This window comes from Lichenostomus cassidix, chromosome 5 (genome assembly GCF_008360975.1).
Source record: "Lichenostomus cassidix isolate B80296 chromosome 5, HeHo_3.0, whole genome shotgun sequence".
Classification (NCBI taxonomy): Eukaryota; Metazoa; Chordata; class Aves; order Passeriformes; family Meliphagidae; genus Lichenostomus; species Lichenostomus cassidix.
In genome coordinates, this window is record NC_139486.1 from 10,172,630 (window position 1) to 10,186,986 (window position 14,357).

General features: G+C 39.5%; 1 protein-coding gene across 10 annotated transcripts in view; it reads right to left on the reverse strand.

The window, feature by feature from the left end:
- TRAF3 (TNF receptor associated factor 3) overlaps nt 1-14,357 on the reverse strand; it is a 71,316-nt gene that overhangs the window by 30,936 nt on the left and 26,023 nt on the right. For all 10 annotated transcript variants that reach the window (XM_085061317.1, XM_085061318.1, XM_085061316.1 and 7 more), the window contains 2 exons: nt 3,798-4,054; nt 670-721 (listed from right to left, as the gene is read on the reverse strand). In XM_085061317.1, coding sequence (XP_084917443.1) covers nt 670-721; nt 3,798-4,039 — 294 coding nt within the window. In that variant the 5' untranslated portion in view covers nt 4,040-4,054. The remainder of the gene's footprint in view (nt 1-669; nt 722-3,797; nt 4,055-14,357) is intronic.

Sequence of the window (14,357 nt, forward strand, 5' to 3'; positions counted from 1 at the left end):
TTCATTTAGGCAAGAAAGACTACTAGCACAAATAATTTACTAAACACTTTAGTAATAATGTAAAACCACATAAATCATGTACTAAGCCAAGAAGAACTTTTTCTACCCTCAACCTTTCAAAGGCAGCAAAAAGTTTTGATGTGAAAAACAGTGAAGAGGGTATCACTGAAATAAGTCATTCACATAAAAAGAATCTGATTCTATTACCATCGCTGTAATTCCCCACTGTCCTAATTCCATTGTGGTTCACTGAACACCACACTGTAAAAGAGATGAGTGAAACAGCAGACACTGGTCTGGAGCCAAATCAGAAGTAGTGTTCATCTAGACCTGACACATCCCTGCATCTACAGGAGTTGGAATAGTTCTTATCATCCTCTTGGTTGGTGGGAGGACAACTGTGATGTGTTGCTGCAACTCCCAGCTATGAATACGAGATGTCACACCTGCCTGGACTTTTTGGGATGAAGCTGACATGTTTTCTGCCATGAAGTTAACAGGAAAAAGGAGCCACCTTCCTCTGTAAAATACATGGTTTAGGTTTTATAGCAAAGCTGTCTTCTTCAGGTGGCTCATTAAGTTTATGAAATAATTACCACATAACAGTAACACAACTTATTTATGCCACACAATTCAATACTCTAGAAAAAGAAACAATTTTAACAATACCTTATCTTTTACTATGCTTTCTTGACACGCTGTACATTTTGGACTAGAAGAACTGAAGAGAAAACAGAAAAACTATTTTAGCTCATCTGAATTTTTGTAATACAAAAATTTCCATTTATGACGCACTTAATTTTGATTATTCAATATATTTTAAAACCATTAGAAGCGGACATAGTTCATTATAGGGAGAAAATACAATGTTATTTCAATAAATTTGAATGTTTGAGTTTTCAGTGGACAGTATCTGCCGTTCCCAAAGAAGTAAGACCACCACAATGTCTCCAGACAACTGCACAGTGTTTTCAAGTTAGCAAAATTAATTCCCTATTTTTCAGTCTGCACCTGATCCACAATTGTTGTCACTTCTCAATCTGTGCAAACAGGGAAAACATTATCTCTTCAATTATCCAGTCCTTTTTCAAACAACACCTAATGAAAATTTACTTTCTCTGACAGTCAATTGTACATCCTTTTAGAGTAAAAAAGTATTTACATCCATCTCCTTCAAGCCTGTTCTGGTTTCAGCAACCGTTATAGATGCTCCCTGCCTCCTTTACCTGAACTACTGCCTTGAAGCTGTCTTGGTAAACTAATTACCAAACTTGTGACCTCTTGGACAACAGGCAGGACCAGGAGCAGGGCAGACTGTGGACAGAAACTGCAGTGTAGAAAACCTGAGCTCCTACAGCTGTTTCTGGCTCTACCTGCCAAGTGATGCAGTGTAAACCCCTTAGAATCACAGAATGGCTTGGGTTGGAAGAGACCAAAGATCATCTAGTTCTGTTGCTCTGCCATGGAGAGGAACACCTTCCACAAGACCACGCAGCTTTGTTCCTTTTTAGCTCCTTTTCCCCACCCATGTAAAATGGGAACAGTCAGAATGATCTCCCTTGTAAAGCACTGAGATGAAAAGTACCAGGTAAAAGCTGTGTGAATTCTTTCATTAAGCAACTCACTGACAGGCTACCTAAGCTGTGGCTGCTAGCAGCAGGGCAAATCAATGTAAAAGGCTGAAAAAATTCAATTATGTCATATAATCTGTATGGTTATTTCAAATCATCTCACTGGTTTCTGCTCCTTGAACTAACCATTCTCAGTCTCATCATATTTCTGAGCATCTTAACTACCTTGAAGCTTCAATATCTGTAATACTTTTCTTAAATCAGAAAAAAATAGAAGTAACCTAAACTACATGAGGGCATATAGTGTTTAATACAATGTCATGCTTTCCTTGCTTTTACTGAATTCACTCAAGCATCCCACTTGCTTTTTCAAACTACTCTAGCATACTGAGCAGGCATCTTTATTACTTTATCTCCACTAACTCCCAATTCCTTGTCCTCAAACAACCCTGGAACAGAAGCTGTTTGAATATAATCGGTGTGTTTGCGTATGCAGCAGTGTATCAACACTGAATGAAAAAATTTGGTGCCAAATACAAGATCAACATAAACCTGTTTTGCTTTCAATTTTATGGCACATTTTTTACAAAAAAAAAAGAAAAAGGGAGATGTAAATTTAATTTTAATAAAGGATTTGTTTGCAACAAGCACTTAAATATAGTGAAATAACTCAACGGCCTCAAGCAAATGTCCTTCAGTAACAGACTGGTTGGAAAGTCAGGAAGATAAAATTACACATATTCTAGCTGCACTGTAATAAGCACATGTGCATGTCTCACAGCAGGGAAGGAAAACTGCCCAGACTCTAGCAATGCCAGAATTGTTACTGCTTAGATTATCAAGGATCTGCTCTGTCCACCTGTGCACATCCAAGCAAGGCAGGTGTCTGTTTTTTTAGTTTCTGTTATTAACCATGTATGAGTCTTCCAAAGAAATATTGAGAAAGAAATAACTGTGTTTCTTAAACAAAAACCACACCTCACTTGACACTGTGTATCAAAAGAAAAGATGGTGGGTTTTTTGGTTGTTGTTTTAAATTTTAAACGCTGTAGGCACAAAACCTCCATGAGTGCATTAGTGATCTGTGGACCCTTGTCTTTGCCCAGTACAGAGACTATTTTTTATCATGAGACAGAGAATTGTAATAACTTTCATGCTCCTTTGCCACACTGCATGTAGTCTTGACTTATATTTCTAAGTATTCGATACCAGATTACAATACTTCCAAGTGACATATAAACCAGTATCTACAGTCAGAGTGGCCACAAAAAGTAAACAGGAGATCACCAAGACTTCCAAAGTCAAGTGCTCTCTCTGATAGTAGTCCAGTATGCAACATTCATTGAGCCAAATATCTTCTGTATTTCTGCTTTTCCAGTAGTAAATAAAAGTATTCATTGCTTATGCACCCCAGGAAATTAAAGTTTGCTGAATGGTCTCCAAACATTATACCAAGCTTTGAAATCACATTACTGAACACAACCACCAGCAATGGACCAAAGCTGAGAGGCAAAGAAATGTACTTCTACAGATGCACAGGTACTTAAAATCTAGATACTTCTTGAATGATTGCACTTTTATTCTTATCTAGACTGGGAAAGCTTGCACCTCTCAGTATTCATTTTTACATCTATATCACTCACTCACCCTTTTTGCACTCTGGGCCAAACATTTCAGTACTAGAGAAGCCAGCCTTTCTGACCCTCCTGCAATCCACAGAACATAGAAGTCCCATAAGGAACAGTCAGAAGGGCTCCAGGGAAACTGCTCCACAAGCAGGTGCATTTATCCAAGGGTCCCCCTACCCATCTGTAAGGCTGGCTCCACAGCCAGGTGAGGTATCAGCACTCTAAGGAATATGTGCAAGCTCACTTCCTCACACAATTTACTGCATGTATTCAACACCAGACTACCCAAGAAAGAAGTCTTGTGAAACACCTACTCCGTTTGGCCTCCAGAGGGAATGAAATTCTTCCCTAGCACATTGCTACACAGGATTACACCACCTTAACAACTGTTCCAACAATACTGATGGAAAGCTCAGTTGTCTTACCATGACCTAGAGTAGAGCACAAATGTTTGCATGGGCACATGGATAAGAAATACTCAAGCAAGCAAAAGTGGAAGGCTCAATATGTTCCTAAAGCCACAGTGGTGTTCACACTAATGTCAACAGTTCACAAGATTTAAAGGTATCAGTATACTCTACCACAACAATCAACATACCTCAGCAAGGCATTCATGCAGGTTTCACAGAATCTGTGTCCACATTCAGTCTGTTTGGGATTGCATAAGATGAGGTGACATTTTTCACATTTGTACTTATCTTCCACGGCATTTACAAATTTCTCTTTGTAGCCACCTTGCTCTGGAACATAGATCGATGCTGATGGACTGCGGTCAGGATTGGCCCTTTGTTGTACCATTTCTACAGATAAAGGGGGTTCTGACTTCTTACTGGTGTCCATGCTCTAAGATAGTTGCTGTGAATCAAAAGTGAGAAAAACTGAGAAATGAGGACCTCTTTTGCCATTTAAATAAAGCAAATTCAGCATCTGAGAGTCTACATAAAATGAGAAAGCATCAAGAACAGATATGTGTCCACACACCATGTGAACATAACACATACATTACCGCCTAATTATTTCAATCATAGCAAATCTGTTAAATATTCTACATATTCAAAAGCTCTAGAAGGCAAAAAATTAAAACCTTCCCCTGAAAGCAAAGTGTTAATTATGGCCATCACTCTAGGAATAGATAAGGAATACAACACCTATTTACCTATGAGAAACGTCTGGCTACCTACAAGAGAAGAGCAAAGTTGAGTTTTCTCTCCATGCTAACCAACATTTTAGATACAAACCTATTCATGCTCTGCAGTTGCCTCAACTGCTATAGCTGTAATTCAACATTTAAGAAGCAGAATGAAGAAATGAGACCCGGTTCATTTCTCAGTTATAAAAGTATGTCCACCAATGCCACAAAGGGAGTCAAATGCCTCACATTCCAAATACACAAACTCTCTTGTACATATTTTGTGATACCTTATCTTCCCTTGCTAAGCCCAAAACCATGCACTTGCAATGAAATGTATTTTCTTGTAGATAATTTCTGCATCTATAATTTTGGTTCAAAATTCTCCATGCACACGAAACAAGTGAGGCATTTTCTCTGATTTCTGATGCTGTCATTTACAGAAAAAGACAAAATCATTGTGACTCAATGCTGAGACCATTTTCTATTTTTACAACACCAGTTGAGCAAGGGTAGAGGTGTTGAGTGAAGAATCCTCACTTCATTGCCCCCTTGCCCTGGGAAAAGCCTCTCTGTATCTCCATCAAACACAGAGCCCAAGGAAACTATCCAGTAACTTGGCATACAGATCCAATAACTGTGTCTTATTCAAAACCAACAAAACTACACACACCTCCCAAAAGAGAAAAAATCCCAACAATTTCTATTAACTAAAAAGCTACTATAAATTCTGATCCATAATTTGAATTAATGTTAGTCTATTCCTTGTCTGCTTTTCAAAGACTGCAGAGACTTATGTCTTGACAGAACAATACGTGAAAGAACCAGAAAGTCAGAGCTGAACTGAAAGCAACTCATACTTCTCATTAATGAGGAAATTCAGATTATTTCAGACCTGAGCCAGACTTTCCCCAGCAAGCATAAAAACCTTACAGGTAATAATGACACTCAAGATTGTAACCAGCACGTAAGAAATGAGATTGGGGCTGAGAACACGACTCAGACAAGGAGGTTCAGAGAAGTGCCATGAATGAGAAAGGAAAGCAGCTTACAAAAGTAGTCCAGATTTAGAGACTGCCCAAGGTGTGACTACTGCTGCTGAACATCAGTGCCTGGACATGGGGAAATGCATGGGCTTAGGACCTGACACTTTGCTGTGGTTGTAAGAGAAAAGGAAATTAGGAAGAGATAGAAAACGTGTAACTCCTTAAGTACCCAGACTGGTGAAACTTAGCTACCTATTGACTTGCTTCTTGTGTGTGACTGTGGAAAAGCTTCTTTCAGCACTTGTAGTTTAGGAATCTGCAAAGGTTTCAGTTCCTCGATTTATAGATACTAATACCTCTTTTCTGTCTACAGCTGTGTATTCTTTTTTTAAATCATATTCAAGACCTCCACTATTCTGTCAATTCTTGAAGTCAGAAGCCAACTTCAAGCACATTGACTTTTGGGAACAACACAGGGAACATAATTTTCCTCAAAATGACAGAATAAAACAAGGCATGACCTGCTTCTGATGCACAAAAGAAATACAGAAAAAGAGCACTAAAAGAGATGCTGACAGGAGAACAGGCAAGTCAAGAGAGGACAAAGTTCCCAAACTTGCAAGTCACAGTCCACAACTACTGAATCTCTGCTTCCCCATTAAGTTTCTTCTGAACAAAATGGAATTAAAAATGATTAGAGATCTGAAGTCTTCCAAAAGCATGATTCCTTCAAGGAAACTGTACAATTAGTCACAAGGAAGCAGGCAGAGGTGACAGGAAAATATTCAAGACTTAACAGAGACAGCACCGAATGCCAAATGAGCAGCAGGTGAGGGTTTCACAGAGATATGAAATTGCTCAGGGCTGGACTGTCAGCTGTCAAGAGAGATTTCACACCAAAATAAACTGCACAGGGCTCCACAGGACTCCACTTTTGGAATTGACATCTTGGATATCTTGTCACAGAAAAGAAGCAGAAAGCACACTGACAAATAAAACATACTATGCGATATGCCTAACAGTCAGATTTGTCTGCCTTGGGTTTTGTATTTATTTTATGAAGAAGTATGTCAGACCAAAAAAGCTAAACAAGCTCAGCACCAGAGCAGCCAGATCTGAGAGAAATTCTCTTCCACAGTATTCTGAATGCCAGCATTTTCTTGTGTAGCAAAACTAGAAAGCCATTTATGAAGTATTGTCACAAAATACAACAGAAAATTGAGTTTACAAGACCACCCCAACTTTATTACCAATGAACGAGCTGCATTTAACAAGGGATGAAGAGAAGTGATGTCTATTAATCTGTATGTACAGAGCTTTGCCCTCATGCGTATTAATTACATGCTCTTACACCTGAACGTGGGATCAGTGATGAACACAAGAGCAGATAATACAAACATTTCAGCTGCCACCCCTTTGAGAACAGCTTTCTGTTATGGTTTCCATACCACTACAGGGTGTCATCTGCAACAGCTTCTTTTCCTTTTCAGGAACCTTGAACAGCAGGACTCAGATTATTCCCCCATAATCATGTTTCAAACTGCCAACAAGAAGCAATCTTGAAGTCACACCTCAGTAAGATACTCTGCACTTACGGCAGTGAAGATAACATACTTGCAGAGAGCAGGGAGAGGAGCCTGGCTAGGACATTCAAGATGGGCTAGTTCTGGTAGGGGCCTCTGATTCCTAAAGGCATGGCAAGGTGCCATCCAACCACAGACTCCAGTTCTTGCTCAGCAAGCTACATCTCAATGCCTAATTAATCACTAGCTAGTTCTTATGCTCCAGTTGCCTATGTGTGGAAAAAGATTATCACAATAAAAGAATGTGATTTTTAGATGTCTTTTAAAACCGTTAAACATTGGACAACCATTTTTTGGGACAGATAAGCACATAAAAAAAGAGGCACAGTCACCAAGGTTGGTTTTGTCCACTGTTGTTTGCATTCTCTCTGCCACTTCTCCGGCAGGCAGCACATGCTGATACTCACATTTCAGGGGACATGGTTCCAGCCATCAGCTGGGTGACACTGTGACACTGTGACACTGTGACACTGTTTGCTCCAGTCTGATCACTGCTCTTGCTCAATACAAGTGCTATTCAAGCAACAGAGGCTGGACCTCAGCTGATACTTCAGGCTGTATATACTGCAGTAAAGGTCAGAACAGTTTGTTGGTGCTAAACTCATACTAACGTTAGTACAGAGGGTTAGAAACTGGAAGCAAAAGTGGGTTGACCCACAAAGAACACAAAGACATTCCGAGAATTAGGAAGCACGGGAGTTCCCAGATAAAAAAACATTTTGCTCTTTCCTTATTTAAGCAAGGATGTTGTCCTCACTGCAGAAACAGTAAACATCCTAAAAATCCACACTTGTGCTCTGTATTGCCACATACAATTATTATTTGCTCTTTGGGAATAAAGCCAATGTAAATACAATAAAGCTTCTATAAAAATTCAAAATAAATTTGATTCTTAAAGAAAATAGAAAAAAAATTAACTCTTATAGAAATCTAAAGCACTCCTAAAAAGTTTGATTGCACCAGGTACTATGGGATTTGGAACCTAGGAAGGTCTGCATGAAGACAGTTTCAGTATATTGCCAATACACAGCAAATAAGCTTTTGCCAAAGTTTTAAAATTCAAAAGGGGTAAAAAGCTATTAGAAATAAATGTTTTCATTACAGTACCTTAGAAGAGAATAATGGATGACACAGTTTAATTTGGTTATTGCTACAGGACAGCAATGTTTTTTGATCAAATTACAATTTGCACTGAGAACAGAAGTTCCTCAAACAGAACAGCACCGCATGCACAATATCTAAATTAAGCTCTGAAAGAGAAACCTAAAGTGGGACAGGGAGCTTAAGATCAGAGCAGAAAAGTGACCTTTCCTCTTCAAAAAATTTTGTATCTAAAACATGTAAAACCACACAAACTTCAGCATCTCATCCTAACTAGGTCATTTTTTGGGTAGCCTGGGGTATATTTTTCCAGTCTAGCTTTTAATGAGATAAGGGCTTGTGATTGCGCTGTCTCTCTTCTCAGCCTCCCAAAAGGACACTGGAACCAACTGGACAGAGTTTTCATGAAAATGAACAGCTATGAGGGGAACAGAAACAGAAACCTTTAATGTAGTTTCTCAGTGAGCAAGAGGCTACAGAAGTGCCTCACCTCTGCATGGTCTATCAGGTACAGACAGATCCAAACCAGCCAAGAACATCTGCTCCCTCTTGTCCCAGCAAACTTCATGAACTTAGTCTCCTCCTATATTACAAAGGTTTAGGGAGTTTTGTTGTTCAGTTGCTTTTTTCTGGTTTGGTTTGGGGTTTGGTTTTTTTTTTTTTTGAGGAGAGGGGAGTAGGGGTAAAAAAAAGCATGTTGAACACAGATTAGTAGGAAAACAGATTTCATCAGTTCCACTGCTCTTCACAGAATTTTCTTCTGTACTCCACAGGATATCCTCAGAGAGCAGGTAACCAGGTACCCTGAGTGGTATTTCCAGCTCTTCAGTCTTTCCAGCTCCCTTGCTTTCTATCATCAAGAATTATTGCTTCAAGTTAGCACACAGAAATCTTTATTTTAAAATTAAATTATTGAAACAATCTGAACTTTCCCTCATATATTTCAGTATTTTATAGCTTCTAATAAATTCCTAGCACGTACTGAAAAGATCGTCCATCTTTTTTTCACCATTTTTAGACAAGTTCTGAGTTGATTCTGCTTCTGAGTGTTATTATAATATGCAACATATATTGCCACATCCTGATGTCTTGTTAAAACAGTAATGCAAGCTGAAAGCAATATATTGGTGACAACATATTATCAGTTTACTCAGGGCACACATGTCAAAAAATATTAAAATAAGGCTGAGCAGGGAGGCTGCCATGGGAATCTTGACTCTGGAGCTCTCAAGTGTGAAGGTGTCCTATTGCAGAGCATCATCCTCACAACATCCCCCATACCTCAGCCTGGCCTTCTGGCAAAACCCTACTGCTGAGCCGGGGCAGGGGCACTGAAGAACAGATAAATAAAAATGCAAATGGCTTGAATCACTCCAGAAAAAAACACAGGCCATGACTGAAGCAGCACTGGAGTGGCAGCTTTGAAAGCAGACAACCATCCATCAAATTTGTTTTGTGTGTGGTCAGAGGTCTTGACACTTTCACTCCTCTTGTTTGTACGGGAGAACTACTGATTTATTTATTTTTACCTCCACACATTTTTCATGCTTGAAGTGCTATTTATTATTTCTACAGAACATATATAGGACCAACTAACCAGAGGTTTTTAGAGTTTTATTTCCTGTACATGCTCCAAGAAAATATTCTGAGGAGAGTAGGGAAGGGTTGCTAGTCACCAACGCTGACATAACTTTACACAGTGAGAAATATCAGCCCACTCCTCACCTTCTTTTACATATACACTCAAATATTAAGCCTAATTCCTGTAAAGAAATGAAAGCAGCATTGATATTTAAAACTCCTTTCTCTTTGTGCTAAAATAAATAGGCTATTTAAACTACATTAAACTTTGCCCTGCGATTTCATAAGCAAGGACCTTCCTAGCATAAAATAATGCAAACCAGCTGTGAGGAAGACCTGGCGATCACATTATACATACATATTACATATTATGGAACATTACACATACATATTACATATTACAGAACAGATGAAGATCAACAGGAAAAATCAGTGCTTGGATTTAAGGAAGTAGGAAAAATATTTAACAACACACAGAAGACACACACAGGGTATTCTTCACACAAGAAGCTTCTGCCATTTGCCAGCTCTCCACAGACCCTTATCAGTGCAGTATGCCAGCTGCTGAGCTTGGAGGGCACCTCTGGAGGTCATCCAGCCCAGCCTCCTGCTCAGAGGAGACCATCTTCAAAGTCAGGGCAGGTTGCTCACTGCTGGGTTCTCAAAACTACCTGGGTGAAGGAACTGCAACCTCCCCAAGCAACCTCTCCCAGCACTTAACACCCCTCTGTGAGGAGTTCTCATCGCAGCAATTATGATGTGATATTCTTATGCAGCAAAAAGGCCTGTTCTGATACTTGAACTGCTATGATCTCAAGCAATTAAACCATATTTCACCACAGTGTCCACAGGCTCTAGCCTGTAAAAATTATTGAACAAACAGCAAAACCATTTCTTGTAATGTGGTAGTTTTGTTTAGCCCAGAACATCAGCAAGGTACCTTTAGCATCTAAGAGAAATTTAAACCCTTCAAAAGCTGTTGTGGTAGGCCTGGGGAGGTGTCTGAGGGGTGGGGAGTGGCACAAAGATGATTCCTGTGTGTCCTGAGTGAAAGTTCTGGAAGTTTTTACATCAAGTCCAGCAGAGGCAATCTCTGATGGCTCTGAACATGATGGACATGCTGCTGGCCAAGTCTGGGCCAACTGGAGGTGCTGGTTACGCCTCAGTGAAAACATTTAAGAAGAAATCACAGCAAACTAGTCACGCACTTCTTTTTAGCTAGAGGGAGAGGTGGAGGTGAGAATATGTGAGGGAAAACAACATGGAGACACCACGGTCAGTAAAGAACGTGGAAGAGGAGGTGCTCCAGGCGCCAGAGCTGAAAACTCTCTGCTAGCCATGGTGAAGGCCATGGGGGAGTAGGAGGTCCCCGGCAGCCCATGGAGTCCACAGGGGTGCAGAAATTCACCCACAGCTCACTCCAGAGGAGCAGGTGGATGCCTGGAGAAAGCTGTGATCCACTGGGAGTCCCATATAGGGAGATAAAGAGGCAAAGGTCTTGCAAAGGAGAAAAAGGCCTTGCTCCTGGGATGGAAGCAGCCTGGCCTTGGCTCGGGAGAATCTGCACAGCACCATATGGACAAAAGGACTCATGTTGCAGCAGAATTCGGGTGGGATGTTGCTCATGAGATTGGACCCACACCAAAGAAGTTCTCAGAGGACTGATCCTCGTGGGAGGGACCCCTCTCCCTGATGGACTGACCAGAGAAAAAATCCCTTACTCTGCCCGTGTTGTTGGTTGGAAAGATGGAGGGGGGTGAGCAGAGAAACGGTGTCTGCAGCAGAAGAACTGTGATGATGAATAGACTAAGAAAAAATCCCATACCCTGCCCCTTACCCAAGCTGTTGGTTGGAAGGAGGGAGCGGGGTGAGCAGAGAAATGGTGCCTGAAGAGGGAGGCGGGTGAGTGAAGGAAGTGTCTGAAGAGCTTATTTTTACTTCTCATTTATCCTCCAACTCCATTAGGTTCATAAATCACTTTGCAACTTTAAGTTTTCAGCCTGTTCTGCTCTTCGGTGCATCTCTCCCACTGCTGCCTTATCTCAACTCATTATCCCGGTGTGTGTTTAACAGGGGTTTGTTTTTTTTCCCTCCTGCACAACTGCAGCAGGGGAGTGCAGAGAGAGCAAACGTTGTAGGTGCCTGGCATTTAGCCACAGTCAAACTATGACAGGTTTGGAAGGTACAGGCTATTCCTTATTTTCCTATCTGACCTAGAAAATCAGAAGTATAATCAAGATGCTATCATGAGTTTCTTGCTATAGAACAACCATGCGTGTCACTTGAATCACATTGTGTATTTCTCATGTTCTGGTCTGCAAAAATGACTGAATAGCTGAACATGAAAGGTAAGTCATGATTGACCTTGTTTTATTCTTTTAAAATGTATCACTTTCCTTGGCTCTATTTCTTTCAAAAACAAGTGTACACATCCATGTGCAGGATTAAACAAAATGGCATCCCAGTACAAGGGATCTCAATTTAGCAAATCTGCTGGAATATGCTGTCATGAAGAGAGTTCTAACATATACTCCCTCCTGCTCAGTGTAACAAATTTCTAGATTCTAAATAAAGGACAGATTTGGAAAGTAATTACATCAGCATTAAGAGGTTAGAATAGTAATATTTATCAATAATAACATAGTATTAACACAGTTCAGAGTGCCCAAGAAGCCAGGGAGTGACACTTTTAGTAACTATCCAATAATATGCTGAATACAATTAGCATTTAGTCTAACACATTCTGCACCGGATGAGAGAAAAAAAACCCACAACTTTTTTTTTATAAATAAAATTTAATCCCTTTAAAAGACAGCAGAAAAAGTAAGTCAGTGCAATTAAGGAAAGCTGATTTTTATGTGACACTGTTCAACTCTCACTATTTTGAAAGTTTATTGCATTCATTTGAATCATAACATATGGGCTGGCAAAACAGCTTTAAGATTCAGCCTGAGGCAGCAGTAAAAACAAAATGTTTGTATTTTGACTTACACTTGCTATCTACAGCTCTCAGTAATTACTTCCTAATCCCAGTGGGCTACCAATATACAGTATAAAGTCATGCACTTGTGAAGCTCAAGAAATCAAAAGCATCTTTTAGAAATCAAAAGTCTTCTTAAGCTTTGAAAGCCTGGGTCACAAGACAACAGATAAGAAAAATGCTGTCCAAGCTCACCATGAGTATTCTTTTGCATTTCAAATTCCAATTCAGGTTCCTGTATATTTCCTCCTCTTTTCTTTCATGCACCCCTAGACAAAGCTCTTGCATTTCACCTATGAAGTTAACTCCCAGCTGTGATCTGTGTTTCTATACAAGGCTTTTAGTAGAAGCAGATAAAGAATAAGAAAGATGAAAAGATGATCAGATGATCATAGAACAAAGTATACTTTAATCTCTTCTTCTGCTGTTTAGGGGAAGTCCATGATTGAGATACATATGACAGCCCTAAGTGGAGGAAGTGGATGAACACTATGAATTTCTGATTTTTTTTTAACTTCTGGCTCTGTTTACAAAGGAAAAGTTACAGAAGAACTTTCTGCCACAGAAGAAACATACTCAGATAAAATATTCCCAGAAACACCATGAAAATCATTAGATTTGAAATTAAAGGTAGTTTCCTCTTTCAAAATGGTTTTGTACGTGCTTTGAAGAGAGAACTAGGGGGGGAAAAAAAAAGCTTATATTTGCATTCTGAATACTCTGTTTTTATGGAAAGCCATTTCCATCAATCCAGATTTCCTCCAATTCCTGTTTTACAGCAAGCCCAATGGTTCTTTTAGTCTTTTTGCACTGCACACGAGTCTTTGGTTCACATGTTACCAGTGGCAATGTCAAAGCAGACACTCAAAAGCCAAATTGCTCACTATTTTTCCCACTTCTGCCTGCTCTGACTGGGAAACAGTGCCTTTGAACCAGCCATGACAAATCCTAACAAGGATCAACAAGGGTTAAGGCAGACGGCATGTCCCAGTCATTCTGAGCAAGCATACAGTCCTAGAAAATGATGTTTCATCCTCTAGTGACCTACTCTAGCCCCTTTTCCTCCCAAGGTGTGCCTTCAAGAAAAATCTGCTGCATGATTTATCAGGAACAACTTGCTTATAAATTATAGCAACTTAAGAAAACAAAGTCTCTTCGTCTCTGAAATCAACAAGTAGGAATCAAAAAATTATTGTAGTATTTTAAAGTAATTGTCAACCTTTTCTTTGTTTCTTAAACCAAGACCTATCTATCAATGCTATTATTTTCCTTTTCTGTTATTCAAAACAGATCCTCAGCCTGAAATCTAAGAAAATTTCAAGTCCATCAGAATAGCAGAAGAGATTCTTCAAATCAGAGTCTACCTATCTACACTGCTGTCTGCCAAGTGCATGAAAAATATTTCTGCACTGCCAATTCCTGACAGAGTGCATCTGTGCTGTCTCTTAATGACTCTAGCCTTGAAATCTCAGCAGAGGTAAAAAATTAAGACAGGTAGTACCTCATCTTCTACAATTAGAAGTATGTGAAAGCAAGGTGTCAGAGATCAACAAATAAAAAGAAATAAAACCCAAAGCACTTCATGAAGCTTATTATGAATAATTACTGCAAAACTGCCTTCTCAAGAATACCCACAAAATACTACTTAATTAATTTTAAAATGCAGCTCATCTCTAACAAAAATAATCCTCCCAGGAAATTCTGAATGCAGCAGAGTTTAGAGTAATCTGATAAATTAAACAGAATGCAACTTCAAGTATGGCTCCATACTTCTTGAACTCAACACTGAAATGAAGTA